This window comes from Balaenoptera physalus (assembly GCF_965194825.1).
Source record: "Balaenoptera physalus genome assembly, chromosome: 11".
NCBI classification, from domain to species: domain Eukaryota; kingdom Metazoa; phylum Chordata; class Mammalia; order Artiodactyla; family Balaenopteridae; genus Balaenoptera; species Balaenoptera physalus.
Genome location: NC_138896.1, coordinates 31,802,625 through 31,815,843, shown reverse-complemented (window position 1 = coordinate 31,815,843; position 13,219 = coordinate 31,802,625). Strand labels below are relative to the sequence as shown.

At 52.0% G+C, this 13,219-nt stretch overlaps 2 protein-coding genes across 3 annotated transcripts; one reads left to right on the top strand and one right to left on the bottom strand.

Moving 5' to 3' along the window:
• The first annotated feature begins 1,512 nt into the window (after nt 1-1,512).
• HSP90AB1 (heat shock protein 90 alpha family class B member 1) lies at nt 1,513-7,374 on the top strand. The gene is made up of 12 exons (XM_082414659.1): nt 1,513-1,643; nt 3,000-3,146; nt 3,470-3,676; nt 3,778-3,937; nt 4,085-4,218; nt 4,323-4,631; nt 5,050-5,215; nt 5,430-5,620; nt 5,734-5,881; nt 6,014-6,282; nt 6,568-6,901; nt 7,017-7,374. Exons 2-12 carry the CDS (start codon nt 3,000-3,002, stop codon nt 7,124-7,126), a joined length of 2,175 nt encoding a protein of 724 aa, XP_082270785.1. The 5' UTR covers nt 1,513-1,643; the 3' UTR covers nt 7,127-7,374.
• A 1,845-nt stretch (nt 7,375-9,219) lies between these two features.
• Nucleotides 9,220-13,041, bottom strand: SLC35B2 (solute carrier family 35 member B2). Of its 2 annotated transcripts, none has more exons than XM_082414667.1 (4): nt 12,483-13,041; nt 11,807-12,000; nt 11,493-11,643; nt 9,220-10,778 (listed from the first exon to the last, which is right to left on the bottom strand). In XM_082414667.1, exons 1-4 carry the CDS (start codon nt 12,924-12,926, stop codon nt 9,840-9,842), a joined length of 1,728 nt encoding a protein of 575 aa, XP_082270793.1. In that variant the 5' UTR covers nt 12,927-13,041; the 3' UTR covers nt 9,220-9,839. The 2 variants fall into 2 exon arrangements, with proteins under 2 accessions (XP_082270793.1, XP_082270792.1); XM_082414666.1 differs by having other exon boundaries at nt 11,493-11,647; nt 12,503-12,645.
• Between the last annotated feature and the right edge of the window lie 178 nt (nt 13,042-13,219).

Here is a 13,219-nt window from a genome sequence, read left to right as displayed (position 1 = left end):
GGTGGGGGAAGCCCTCCCCAGCACGCCAGGGGCCGACAAAGTGGGCCACGAAGGGAGTTGCTGGACATCCACAAGGTCACAGCGTAGGGAGTGGCCATTCTCTCCTGGAGCGTCTGTGGGTCCAGTAGGCTTCCAAGATGAGGCCTTGGAAAGGCAAGGACAGCTCACCAGCCGTAGGGCACGCAAAAGGGACAGAGCCAGAAGAGGCACGGCGTCCCGCAGCTCGCTGGGCAAGCCCATGGTTTGGAGCCTCCGGCGCCACCGCTGAAGGGGAACGCCGTGGTTCCAGCCGCCTGGAGCGGGCTACACTCTGGCCAGAGTTCTCATGCTGCCTCCAAGAACTTCTGCCACCCTGCAGGGGTCCTTGGAGACCCGACCCTCCCCAGATCTAGACAGCTGCAGAAAGAGAGAAGAGGGTGGAAAAAAAAAAAAAAGGAAACCAGACTGAGAAACAACTCGATGTGCATGTCTCTGCGCTCCACACCTGTGGGAGGCTGCAGAAGCTGGGGAGGGTCCATCGCGTCGCGACCCCCATGCCCAGTTTCCGCTCTCTGAAGGCGGCGCCCTTAGAGCTGCCCCAACAGCCCGTGTGATTGATGGGTGAGAAGTGGGGTCAATCCCAACCCCAGACGCAGTGCTGGGCTAGCTGGGCCTGGCAGGTGGGGTAAAGGGTGCCCCCTGCAGTTTCCTACAGTAAACGGGATTAGGGCAGCCCACTTCAACCCCAGGATCCTAGCAGAACGGTCGCGGGGCGGAGCCGCCGCAGAGGCACAGCCCAGGCCGCAGAGGGCGGGGCGGAGCCTCGAGGGAAGGGGGCGGGGCGGGACCGCCTAGGCGGGCCTGGAACCTGCTGGAAGCATCGCAGTACCGCCGCCGTGGCTCCTTCCGCCGCATGCAGGCAAAGAGTCCCCCGCCAGCCGGAGCCGGCACCCTTCCCGCAGCCGGAGCCACGCCTCGCGGCGAAACGCTGGCCCTCCCCCCGGGAGGGCCGGGATTCCCCGGGCTGCCCAGAGTTGGGGTTCCGATTCCGCACCGCCCGCGGAAAAGACCCCTTCCCCTTATCGGGCTGTTGGAATGTGTAGCGAAGATTCTAAAGGGAGATCGAGCCTGGGAGCGTAGGTGGGAGCGGTTGGCCACTTTTTAGGCGTCCTTCGAGGCCGGGACTCTTGGGTGTGGAGACGCCTGCCCTAGAGGTTTCTACGGAGGTCAATGGGGATCCTCGCCCCTGATCCGCCGCTTACGTCATGAGAGCATTCCCAACATCTATTTCTGATGGTGTCCTGTCTTGGAAGCGCAGAGACGGGGCTATGAAAACGAGTAAATACGTACGCTCCCGGTGCAGACTGAGGCCGGCTGCTCCCGTTCTTCACCGCCCCCTCCCGTTCTTCACCGCCCCCTCCCCTATTTTGGACCATGACGTCAAGGTGGGCGGGCGGCGGCAGGTGCGGTGCTGACAGGCATCCTCCTTTAAGGCGGAGGGATCCGGGGGCGGGCAGCTAGGCTGTGCTTCGTCTTATATAAGGCGACTGGGGGCGCACAGCCGTTCTCTTGAGTCACCCCCGTGCACCCCTGTTGCGGCGAGTGAGATTGAGGCAGTCCTTGCCCGCTCAGCTCTCTAGTATCTGCGTTTCTTATTCTTTAAGGTAAGGCTGCAGTCTTCTCCGGGTTTTTCCGATTAGATTGCTCTTCCGAGTTGTTTTCGTCTCTCGCGTCCGACTCCCATATTTTGTTGTGTTGGGGCGGCTTTTGGGATAACGCTCCCATTTTCTGTTGGGGCTGGGAGGGAGCTCTTGAGTTCAGCCTCTTTTCTGTGTTTGGTGGCGGGGCTGCTTCTAGGCAGCTATTAACCATGGGCGAGGTGGGCCGCGGAGTGGGTCTGGGCTAGTGGGCAGCTGCACGTGGTGGCCGCGCCGGCCCGGGACGCTGCCATGTTTGCCTCTCCACTTCCGGACGCGGCTACGGGGCGCCGGAGGGTCCCCAAGGGTTGTGGGTGTGCGCGCTCGGTGTGACTCAGCACAGCCCGGTCCTGATCAGGTTTTGCCATCTTTTCTATTGAACGCGGTTTTTAAGTTTTTCCGGGTGTTTTCCGGAAGGGTCTGCGGCCAGGGATGCTTTCGGTCGCCTCTGACCTGCGATCTTGGTGCAGGAGGAGGAACGGGAGAGGGGAGGGGGCAGGCTCTGGGATTCATGGGTTTATTCCTCCCCCGCCCCTTCTCGAGAGCTGAGATTGTTCTGGAAGCTTCTGGAGCCCGGTGCCCCGCCCTGGTGCCCGGATGCTGGGGCGAAGGGAGGCTGCGCGGTGGCGCCCCCTTCTCGCGTGGTCCTGGCCGACGCATGTCCGGCAAGGAAGAGAGTCGGCCCATCAGACTACGGCCACCATCTTAGTTGTGTTTGGTTTGGACCTGCATCTCAGTCACGTGTGCTCAGAGGTCACGGTGGAGCTCTTGCTTTATCGGTTCTTTGTCTTAATAGCCATCCTGGGAGGGCATCCCACCGATCTCTCGAGTCAGCTTCCCCTACCACGTGAGGCAGTAATCCCACATGTGCTTGGAGATGCCTCATGGGAGAGCAGTTTAAAGTCATTGCCCTTTAACGTAAAACTAGTCCTATTGGAGGTCCCCCCACCCAAAATGGTGGAACTGTAGTGATTTACATATTTAAATGTGTGTGAATTAACCGGGGTTATTACTTCCATTCGAGATACCTGGGTTAGGGGCGATACTCTGCGTGCCTAACAAATTACCAAGTGATGCTGATCCATGGATCATTGTAACAGTAGTTTGGTTCCAAAGTACAAGAAACCTTAACGCGTTTCATTGAGTATGTTAGGCGCACCCCCTCTCCCCATTGTTTTCTGTCTAAGGATGCAGCCTGAAATTTTTACAGGAAAGGATTTTGTCTCAGTACACAGCTCAAAACAGTTTGAATTGAATCTCATAATGTCTTTATTGTAACCGGGGTGAACTCTAGTATTAAATTCTTGAGTTTTCTTATTTTAGATGCCTGAGGAAGTGCACCATGGAGAGGAGGAGGTGGAGACTTTTGCTTTCCAGGCAGAAATTGCCCAACTCATGTCTCTTATTATCAATACCTTCTATTCCAACAAGGAAATTTTTCTTCGGGAGTTGATCAGTAATGCTTCTGATGTGAGTGCCTTGGGTGTTTTCATTGGCGTTTTTTGTTTTTCAAGTACTTCAAAAAAGGGAGAAGGGGTGGTTTGGCATTTTGTGGTGTTCAGTGTTGAAGGGGATATAAACTTGCTGCAGTTACAAAAAGGTTTGTTTTATTTCATGGTGGGTAGGTGGATAGATGTGGATAGAGACTATAGTTGGATGTGGTTCTCAAACTACACATTGAACGGGTAATCAGAATTGAGGGTATTTGGGAATTAAAAAAAAAGTTTTTTTTTTTTTTGGGTGAAATGGGCTTTAAGGAAGCAGAATTGTAAACTTGCAATTTGTATTTCCAGGCCTTGGACAAGATTCGTTATGAGAGCCTGACAGACCCTTCCAAATTGGACAGTGGTAAAGAGCTGAAAATTGACATCATCCCCAACCCCCAGGAGCGCACCCTGACTCTGGTAGACACAGGCATTGGCATGACCAAAGCTGATCTTGTAAATAATTTGGGCACCATTGCCAAGTCTGGTACTAAAGCATTTATGGAGGCTCTTCAGGTATGTGGTATTTTAGCTAGGCACACACCATTCGTATTTTTTGGTGTTTGGTTTGCTGTTTCTTTGAAACTTGCGTTCGACTTCCTTAAACTTTTTGGCAGGCTGGTGCAGACATTTCCATGATTGGGCAATTTGGTGTTGGCTTCTATTCTGCCTACCTAGTGGCAGAGAAAGTGGTTGTGATCACAAAACACAATGATGATGAACAGTATGCCTGGGAGTCTTCTGCTGGGGGTTCCTTCACTGTACGTGCTGACCATGGTAAGTTGGCTTTCCTCTTAAGATGTCTGGGTGAGAATTCTGGGGAAACAGTAATAAAGATCTTGAGCATTTTATCTGTAAAGCAGTTATATTTACAGTTTTGCATTTAGTTTCATTTTTTACTCCATTTTGATTGACTTTTTCTAGGTGAGCCCATTGGGCGGGGTACCAAAGTGATTCTCCACCTTAAGGAAGACCAGACAGAGTACTTAGAAGAAAGGCGGGTCAAAGAAGTGGTGAAGAAGCACTCACAGTTCATAGGTTATCCCATCACACTCTATGTAAGTATGGACTGGTAACTCAAGTGAAGATGCTTTAGAGAATCTAAATGGACCTTTGGTTTTTGCTTTCTGTATTCTGCATTTATCGTCTTTGATACTTTTAGCTGGAGAAGGAACGCGAGAAGGAAATCAGTGATGATGAGGCAGAGGAAGAGAAAGGTGAGAAAGAAGAGGAAGATAAAGATGATGAGGAGAAGCCTAAGATTGAAGATGTGGGCTCAGATGAGGAGGATGATAGTGGCAAAGATAAGAAAAAGAAAACAAAGAAGATCAAGGAGAAATACATTGATCAGGAAGAACTGAACAAGACCAAGCCCATTTGGACCAGAAACCCTGATGACATCACCCAGGAGGAATACGGAGAGTTCTATAAGAGCCTTACCAATGACTGGGAAGATCACTTGGCAGTGAAGGTAAGAAGCCTTACTTGTTGCCTCAATAGGAGGAGCCGATAACAGGCAAATGGAACTTACCCAACTGGTTGGTAGCTGGGAGCTGTGAATGCCATGAGTTCACTTGCTAATGGACCCTTCCAGGGTAGAGAAATGACATTTTCCCCAGTTACCTCACTTGTTCTGTGGCAGCTTTACCAATCCGGGGTCCTGATTTGACGATTTCCTCATTGACCCAAGGATTATACACCACTTGTACCATGTTGGGTTCATTTAGGGCGTTAGAGCTTAAATTTTCTCAACAGTTGCCTTAGCGTCTACTCTATTCCTAGTGCTTAGGGGAAAGATTTTAGTTCCAAGTATTGGGTAATTTGGGGTTGGGACAAAAAGCCACTCTTATTTTGAAATACACAGTGGGATTATCTTGGATTTCTTTCAGCACTTCTCTGTGGAAGGTCAGTTGGAATTCAGAGCATTGCTGTTCATCCCTCGTCGGGCTCCTTTTGACCTCTTTGAGAACAAAAAGAAGAAGAACAACATTAAACTCTATGTCCGCCGTGTGTTCATCATGGACAGCTGTGATGAATTAATACCAGAATATCTCAGTGAGTATCTTTTTGGCCTAACGTACTTGCGTTCAGCATTCTCAAGGGGACTGAAGTCTTTATCTTAGATTAAGGATCCTCTGCAACATAACAACTGAAGGTTCAGTGAAAAAATTGGTCCTGTTGAATCCAGATAACCCTGTGTATACCTTTATTTTTATCCTCTTCACTCCCCTACCTTTTTTTTTAACTAAGCTTACGTACTTGATTTCAGACTTCATCCGTGGTGTGGTTGACTCTGAAGACCTTCCCCTGAACATCTCCCGAGAAATGCTCCAGCAGAGCAAAATCTTGAAGGTCATTCGCAAAAACATTGTTAAGAAGTGCCTTGAGCTCTTCTCGGAGCTGGCAGAAGACAAGGAGAACTACAAGAAATTCTATGAGGCGTTCTCTAAAAATCTAAAGGTAAAGAGGCAGCAAGCACTTTCTTGCTTAATAATTATGATGGATTATTTCTTACTCACATAGAGGATAAATTATTTCTTAGCAAGATTGTTTTTTTCTTTCCACCCTTAAAGCTCGGAATCCATGAGGACTCCACTAACCGGCGGCGCCTGTCTGAGCTGCTGCGCTACCGCACCTCCCAGTCTGGAGATGAGGTGACTTCTCTCTCAGAATACGTGTCGCGCATGAAGGAGACCCAGAAGTCCATCTATTACATCACTGGTGCGTTGGAGCCTGGGTCTGATCAAAGCCTCTCCTCAGAGGTGTGGGGAGAAGGGGAGGACACTCAAGGGTACCTGGGAACTGGCAGGTTGAGGCATTCTGGCCCTTGAGTCACACTGAGTAATCCCGCAGGTGAGAGCAAAGAGCAGGTTGCCAACTCCGCATTTGTGGAGCGAGTGCGGAAGCGGGGCTTCGAGGTGGTGTACATGACAGAGCCGATCGATGAGTACTGTGTGCAGCAGCTCAAGGAGTTTGATGGGAAGAGTCTGGTCTCGGTTACCAAGGAGGGCCTGGAGCTGCCTGAGGATGAGGAGGAGAAGAAGAAGATGGAGGAGAGCAAGGCTAAGTTTGAGAACCTCTGCAAACTCATGAAAGAGATCTTGGATAAGAAGGTGGAGAAGGTAGGCAACTCTGGAGCTAAGTTATTTGTAACAGATGCCTTCAGGGCTATTTCCCTCAGTCTCTGGTTGCTATACAATTAGTGGTTTGGGGCAGCCTAATCTGTTCAGTGCCAATCCTACCCTTTTGTTTTCTTAACCAGGCAGATTTTAAGGTTGCTGTTTCTATTAAACTTACCAAAGGTGAGGTATTTTTTTTCCCCCGAGAACAGAACTTCAAGTATCACGTTTGCCTCAAGGTGGCAATTTGATTTAATATGAACCCAAGGTTTTTGTGACTGTCCACAGGTGACAATCTCCAATAGGCTTGTGTCTTCACCCTGCTGCATCGTGACGAGCACCTATGGCTGGACTGCCAACATGGAGCGCATCATGAAAGCCCAGGCACTTCGGGACAACTCGACCATGGGCTACATGATGGCCAAAAAGCACCTGGAGATCAATCCTGACCACCCCATTGTGGAGACCCTGCGGCAGAAGGCAGAGGCAGACAAGAATGACAAGGCTGTCAAGGACCTGGTGGTGCTGCTGTTCGAAACTGCACTGCTCTCTTCCGGCTTCTCGCTTGAGGATCCCCAGACCCACTCCAACCGCATCTACCGCATGATCAAGCTAGGCTTGGGTGAGTACTCTTGTCCTCTTGAGTGTGGCGAGGAGGTGAGGAACTGGTCTGGTGGGCAGATTGGACTGAGTGCTTTTTGGGTCAGATCTCAAGTGGCATTCTTTCCTACTTTTAGGCATTGATGAAGATGAAGTGACAGCAGAGGAGCCCAGTACTGCTGTTCCTGATGAGATCCCCCCCCTTGAGGGTGATGAGGATGCCTCTCGCATGGAAGAAGTAGATTAGGAATTTCTACCTGCAGACTCTGTTCCCTCTGTATAGTGTCCCCGTGGCTCCCCCAGCAGCAGCCCCAGTGGCCTTGGCGCACTTGGTTCCTTCTGCTGATGTCTAGTGGTTTTATTTCTGTCCCTCTGTCCAAGGCAGGATATAAGGGCCTCAAGCCCTATTCCTTTCCACATTTGACATGGGGTTTGAATGTTGTGTATTGTGTTTTTTTGTTTGTTTTGTTCTGAAATTAAAGTATGCAAAATAAAGATGATGCAGGTTTTTTATACACTTCTGCTCTCTCAAATCATGTGGACCCCCCCTCCGCCCACCAAGTATGTATAATGCTGCCTTTGGAGTTTGCCTAGTTTGTTTCCCAAGTCTTAACCTGCCATCATCCTGACTATACATAACGTGATACATAGTAGGACTTTACATAGTAGGACTTGAAAAGTTTTTAAAAGGTCACTGATAAGTTTAGAAGTCACAAAAATGGGATCTAATCAAACTTGAAACCATAAAACAAAAAGAAAAACTACGGAATGGGAGAAAATAATATTTGCAAATGATGCGACTGACAAGGGCTTAATTACCAAAATGATACCAACAGCTCATACAAGTTAATAACAAAAATAACAATCCAATTAAAAAATGGGCAGAAGACCTAAATAGACATCTCTCCAAAGAAGACATACACATGGCCAATAGGCACATGAAAAGATGTTCAACATAGCTACTAGAGAAATGCAAATCAAAATGATGATGAGGTACCACCTCACGTTAAAAAGTAAGCAAATAACAGGACTTCCCTGGCGGTCCAGTGATTAAGACTGCTTCCACTGCAGTGGGCGCAGGTTCAGGAACTAAGATCCTTGCATGCTGTGTGGTCAAAAAAAAAACCAAACAAAAAAGTCTGCAAATAACAGAAGCTGGAAAGGGTGTGGGGAAAAGGGAACCCTCCTACACTGTTGGTGGGAATGTAGGCTGGTGCAGCCACCATGGAAAACAGTATGGAGGTTCCTCAGAAAACTTCAGAATAGAATTACCATATACAGTAATCCACTCCTGGGCATATATCCAGACAAAACTAATTCAAACAGATGCACCCCTATGTCTGCAGCAGCACTAACTCACAATAGCCAAGACACGGAAACAAACGTCTGTTGACAGATGATAAAGAAGATGTGGTACATATATACAAGGGAATACTACTCAGCCATAAAAAAGAATGAAATGCCGTTTGCGGCAACATGGATGCAATTAGAGATTACCGTGCTAAGTAAAAGAGAAAGAAAAAATACTATATGATATCACATGTGGAATGTAAAATATGACACGAAACTCTGAGTCAAACAAATGGACAGAACAGACGGGTGGTTGCCGAGGGGGATGGGGGAGGGATGGAATGGGAGGTTGGGGTTGGGGTTAGCAGATGGAAGCTTTTATATGAACAAGAATGGATGAACAACAAGGTCCTACTGTATAGCACATAATTATATTCAGTATCTTATGATAAACCATAATGGAAAACAGTACTTAAAAAAATATGTAACAATCACTTTGCTGTACAGCAGAAATTAACACTGTAAATCAACTATACTTCAATTTTAAAAAATAATGATTAAAAGAAAAACACTGAAGGTATAAATGGTATGTTTGAACTACCATATAACACTTTAAAAAGTCCCTTTCCTAAAGCACATACAGAGGGCCTTCTACTCAAAATTTTTTGACTTTACTGTGCTGATACAAAAGCACACACAGGCAGTAGGAACTACTTTTGAGTTTTGATCTTTTCCTGGGCTGACAGTATGAGGTACCTACACTGGTGTTGCTGGGCACTGAGCTGCAGTTCCCAGCCACCTGGCCACAAACAAGTGGTACACGTAACCACCACTGTCTTTTCATTTTCAGTATTAAACAAGTTAAATGAGATATTTGACACCTGTAAAACAGCAACTGTAGGATGTTTTGAGCTGATGGAAGTTTTAGGTAGGGTAAGCTATGTCAGGTGTATTAAACACATTTTCAACTTCTGATGGGTTTATTGGACATAACCCATCTGAAGTTGAAAGTCTGTACTTCAGTCAACCAAAACACAGGACCGAGCCCGCTGCAGCAATTTAATTTAATAAAATAAAATTATAAGAGCAAAAGTTACATTTCCAAAGTACCAAAACCTGCAACTGGCTCATGGAGCAGAGCCTAGGGACCCAGGAGCAGAGCGGGTGGTGGTGCTGGGCGGGACTCCCAACACCCTCCCGCAGCACAGCACCGTCTTTCACTTACTCTCCTGGGAAAGCAGCATTTGGAGCCTACAACACTTGTGCTTCTCTCGCCAGAGTAAGAAATGCAGGTCTCTCGGAGTCTGAAAGGGTGGGTATTCAAGGTAGGGGACAAGCACAGGTGAGGCGTTGGCAGAGCCTACAGGGCAAGACTTCAGGGAATTGGAGGAGGGAGGGGCTCTGGAAGGTGCCTCTGCCTTCTCAACACTGCCCCCTGCCCCTTCCCACTGTCATTTCCACCCTGGGAAGAATCCTGCCCACTAGAGGATGGGGGACTTAAGGCAAAGGGGAAGGCTGCCTCCTGGGCTCCCTACCCCCAACTGCAGAGCTGCTCTGTGATACTGAGAAACCTGCATTTTGCCCTGGAGCCTGCCGCCTCCGAGAAGTTACAGTAGGACAGGAAAACTGGTACAGTGAGAGGGTCCTATTCACTTCATCGCTCAGGCCTCTCAAACCTTCTGCACAGATGACTCGACTGGCACGACCTTCTTTCCCCGCTGCTTTAGACGGCCCCGGGCGTAGACTCGGAGCAGGAGGGCAGCAAAGACCACAGCCACCCCCAGGCCCCCCACCACAGTGACAGTGTGGCCGTAGAGAAGGCAGGAGAGGAGGATGGCAAAAGCCTGGCGGAGGGTCATGATGATGGTGAAGACAGCAGCCCCAAACTGCCCAATGGTGTAGAAGATGAAGAGCTGGCCACACGCAGAGCAGATGGACAGCAGCAGCGTGTGGGCAGCAAACTCACTGTGTCGCCCCATGAAGCGGATGCCCTCCAGGAGAGCCCCCTGCTCTAGCAGGGAGCCCACTGTGAAGAGGCAGGAGAAGAAGTTGACCCCAAACATCATCTGCACCGATGACATCTTATAGGCAAACAGGGCATCCTGCCAGTTGGAGGTGAAGCTGTCAAAGGCAATGTAACCTGCCAACAGGATGAGGCCTGAGAGCGTGGTGGCCGGGGAGCTGTGGGGCTCCGGTCCGCTGGACAGCAGAAACATGCTGACCCCGATGGAGATGAGGCCGGCGGTCAGATATTCCCAGTGCTCATAGCTGCGCCGAGACACCAATTTTCCCATCAGCATAACAGGGATCACCTTGGAGGCCTTGGCCAGTACCTGGGTGGGGAAGCTGACGAACTTGAGAGCTTCATATTGGCACCAGCTGCTGAGCACATTCGACAGGCTGGCAAAGGAGTACCGGTACATGGGTGCCCCGTGCCGGGGCTGCTTGCATAAGATGCAGTAGAAGCCAGCTACCATCAGTGCCAGGACGCGGTTCATTAGCACCAGGAACTGTGAGTCCGAGAAGCGCTCACCTGGCAATGTGGCCGTGGCCCCGTAGCTGCGGGTCATCACTCTTTCCTGCAGCACTCCCCATGTCAGATAAGACACCTGGATGGGGAAGGGCGGAGGGAGAGGAGATAAGCAAGAGAAGGAAAAGGCAGGCCAGAGAGCGCAACAACTTCCTCCTTCCTCAGGATGATACCGAAAATGATGAGGAGGGACAACATAAATATCTGCAGTAACTAGCAGTTACTTTCCTCTTCTTCTCTCCCAAATCTGGATTCACCTTGCAGGCAATCAAGTGTGTGTGAAACACAACAACAAATGCTTTAGGACTGACCAGACCCTGTTTGTCCCCACAGTAGGGTATGTTAGCGCCGACTCCATCCCAAGTATTTTCTTCTCTATTTTCAACCAACTGTGGGAGGAAGAGTTCTTAAAGAAGACTGCACACCTGTTAGTTCAACATGGTATACTAGGTGGAACCACAAGTGCCCACTCCAAAATGCCATGAGGTCAGCATCTCAGCACCCCTCTCACACGCAGTAGTGGGTAAGGCTGAAACTTTTAACAGTGGGTTTACAGTATATGAGACATCATCACAAGGGGATGGGAGAAATCACAGAGGGTAGAGACAGGGGGACAGGAAAGACAGCGTTTCCTCCAACCACCCCCAAGAAGATGGTGTGCCTCTGGGAGGAGGAAGACACACAACACAACCACCAGCAAACTGTTGGGACCGGTGGGGTGAAAGCTCTGGTTCCACAGAGCCCCTGTCCGCGGGGACCGACCCAGGAAGAGCCGCAGAGCCTGCCTACTTACCTGCAGCCCCGCAGCACAGAAGAGCAGCTTCAGGGCTTGCCAAGTGGGACTGGTCTCTGCCGGCTCTGCCCGGGGAGCCAGAGGAACCTCATCCGGGGCCTTGGGCTCGTTGCCAAATACACAAGTTTTCACCAGGGGGAAGCAGAGACCCCTGCCTGGAGAAAGTACACAAGGTGAAACCCCAAACTTCTCCGTAGCACCTCATCTCCCCTACAGCTGCCAGCCCGCCCTGCTGGCCGCCACCTCCCCTTTGCACTGCTGGCCAACACTCGTAATACAGACTGAGCAAACTTCCCCACCCTTTCCCCACACACCTGTCTCCAGGTAGTTCTTCCGCCTGAAGTACTGCACCAGCAGGTAACCAGGTACCATAAAGCTCGCATAGCCAGCCGCGTTCACCAAAAAGCGGAAGAACCATAGGTGGGTCCATGACTCCAGAGGGCCTTCGGGGTTCTCTCCACCTGCCCCGAGGGAGGGGAGCGCAGCCAGCAGCACCACTGCCCACCACCTGCGGGGACCGCGGGCAGAAGGATCAGGGTCCAGCTCCTCACCCTCTGGGCCCTCCGGAGGGGACGACACTGGAGAAGGGCCCGGAGTTCCTCCCCGCCCCCCTCAGCTGCAGCCCAGCGCGGACAAAGAGCCTCTCTCTCTCCTGGGGTGGCCGGCGCGGGCCAGGCAGGGCTCCTTCCATCCCCAAGAGCGGACCCGCCCCTCCGACCACATAGGTTCTCTCTGTTCCCTCCAGCGCTCCCTGACCCCGCCCTCGGGGCTCCCGGAGCGCCAGGGTTCCCCGACTTCTCCGCCCGACACTCCCGGAGCCCCCGAAGAGCACAACGCTACGGCGCCCGCCTACCCCCCCACCCCCCGACCCCCACCGCCGGCTCCGGGCAGCGCCAGGCTGGTCTCCAGCCGGGCAGATGGGACTCCACCCGTCCCCTCGCGCTGAGGAGCGGGGGTCACGTGGCGCGGGGCTCGGTCACGTGGGCTCACCGTTCCCCCTAGTCCCCCACCTGGCGTCCATGGTCCCGGCCGCGTGGGGCGGAGCGGGGCCGGGGAATGCGGGTCCCCGGGCCGCACGCTCCCACCACTCCCGCTGTCGCCTCCAGGAGCAGCAGCCGAGGGGCCGGCTAGCGGAAGTGCCGCACTCTTCCCGCCTCCCTCCCCGCGGCCGCCCCTCCGCCCCCGGCCGCGACCACGCAGCGCCCCAGGCCGCCGCCGGGCCACAGCGCCCCCTCGCGGCCCGGCGGGAGACGCGGCTCGGCGCGCAGGAGGCTGGCTGCCTCTGTGGGCGGGTGGGGTGGGGCCGAGGCGGGGGGAGCGGGAGCTCCAGCCCGGTGCCGCCCCCGCTTCGTCATCGCCCTTAACCCTCACCACCGGCCCGGAGGTGGTGGTGACCACTGCCATCCTAGGGACGGGGACACTGAAGTTCTGCATCCCAGGCACATCCCCTTATGTTACCATTTCCCCGTTTTCTGGCAGGAAGATGTCTCCTTCCTTCGGGGGCTGGACCAACAGTTCTGTCCCCGCATCCTCATGACCTTCGGAGGTTCTGCGTGACCTGGCCCCCGTCTACCTCGCCCACTCACCCACCCCCCTGCAGAGCCCCCCTGGCCTGCTCTCAGTTCTTCTAATTCACCAAAAGCCTTCCCCTGAAAGCTCTCCCCCTAGCCCCTACTCAGGCCTCCCCTGACCACCCAAAGTATGGCCCTACACCCACTCCACTGCTC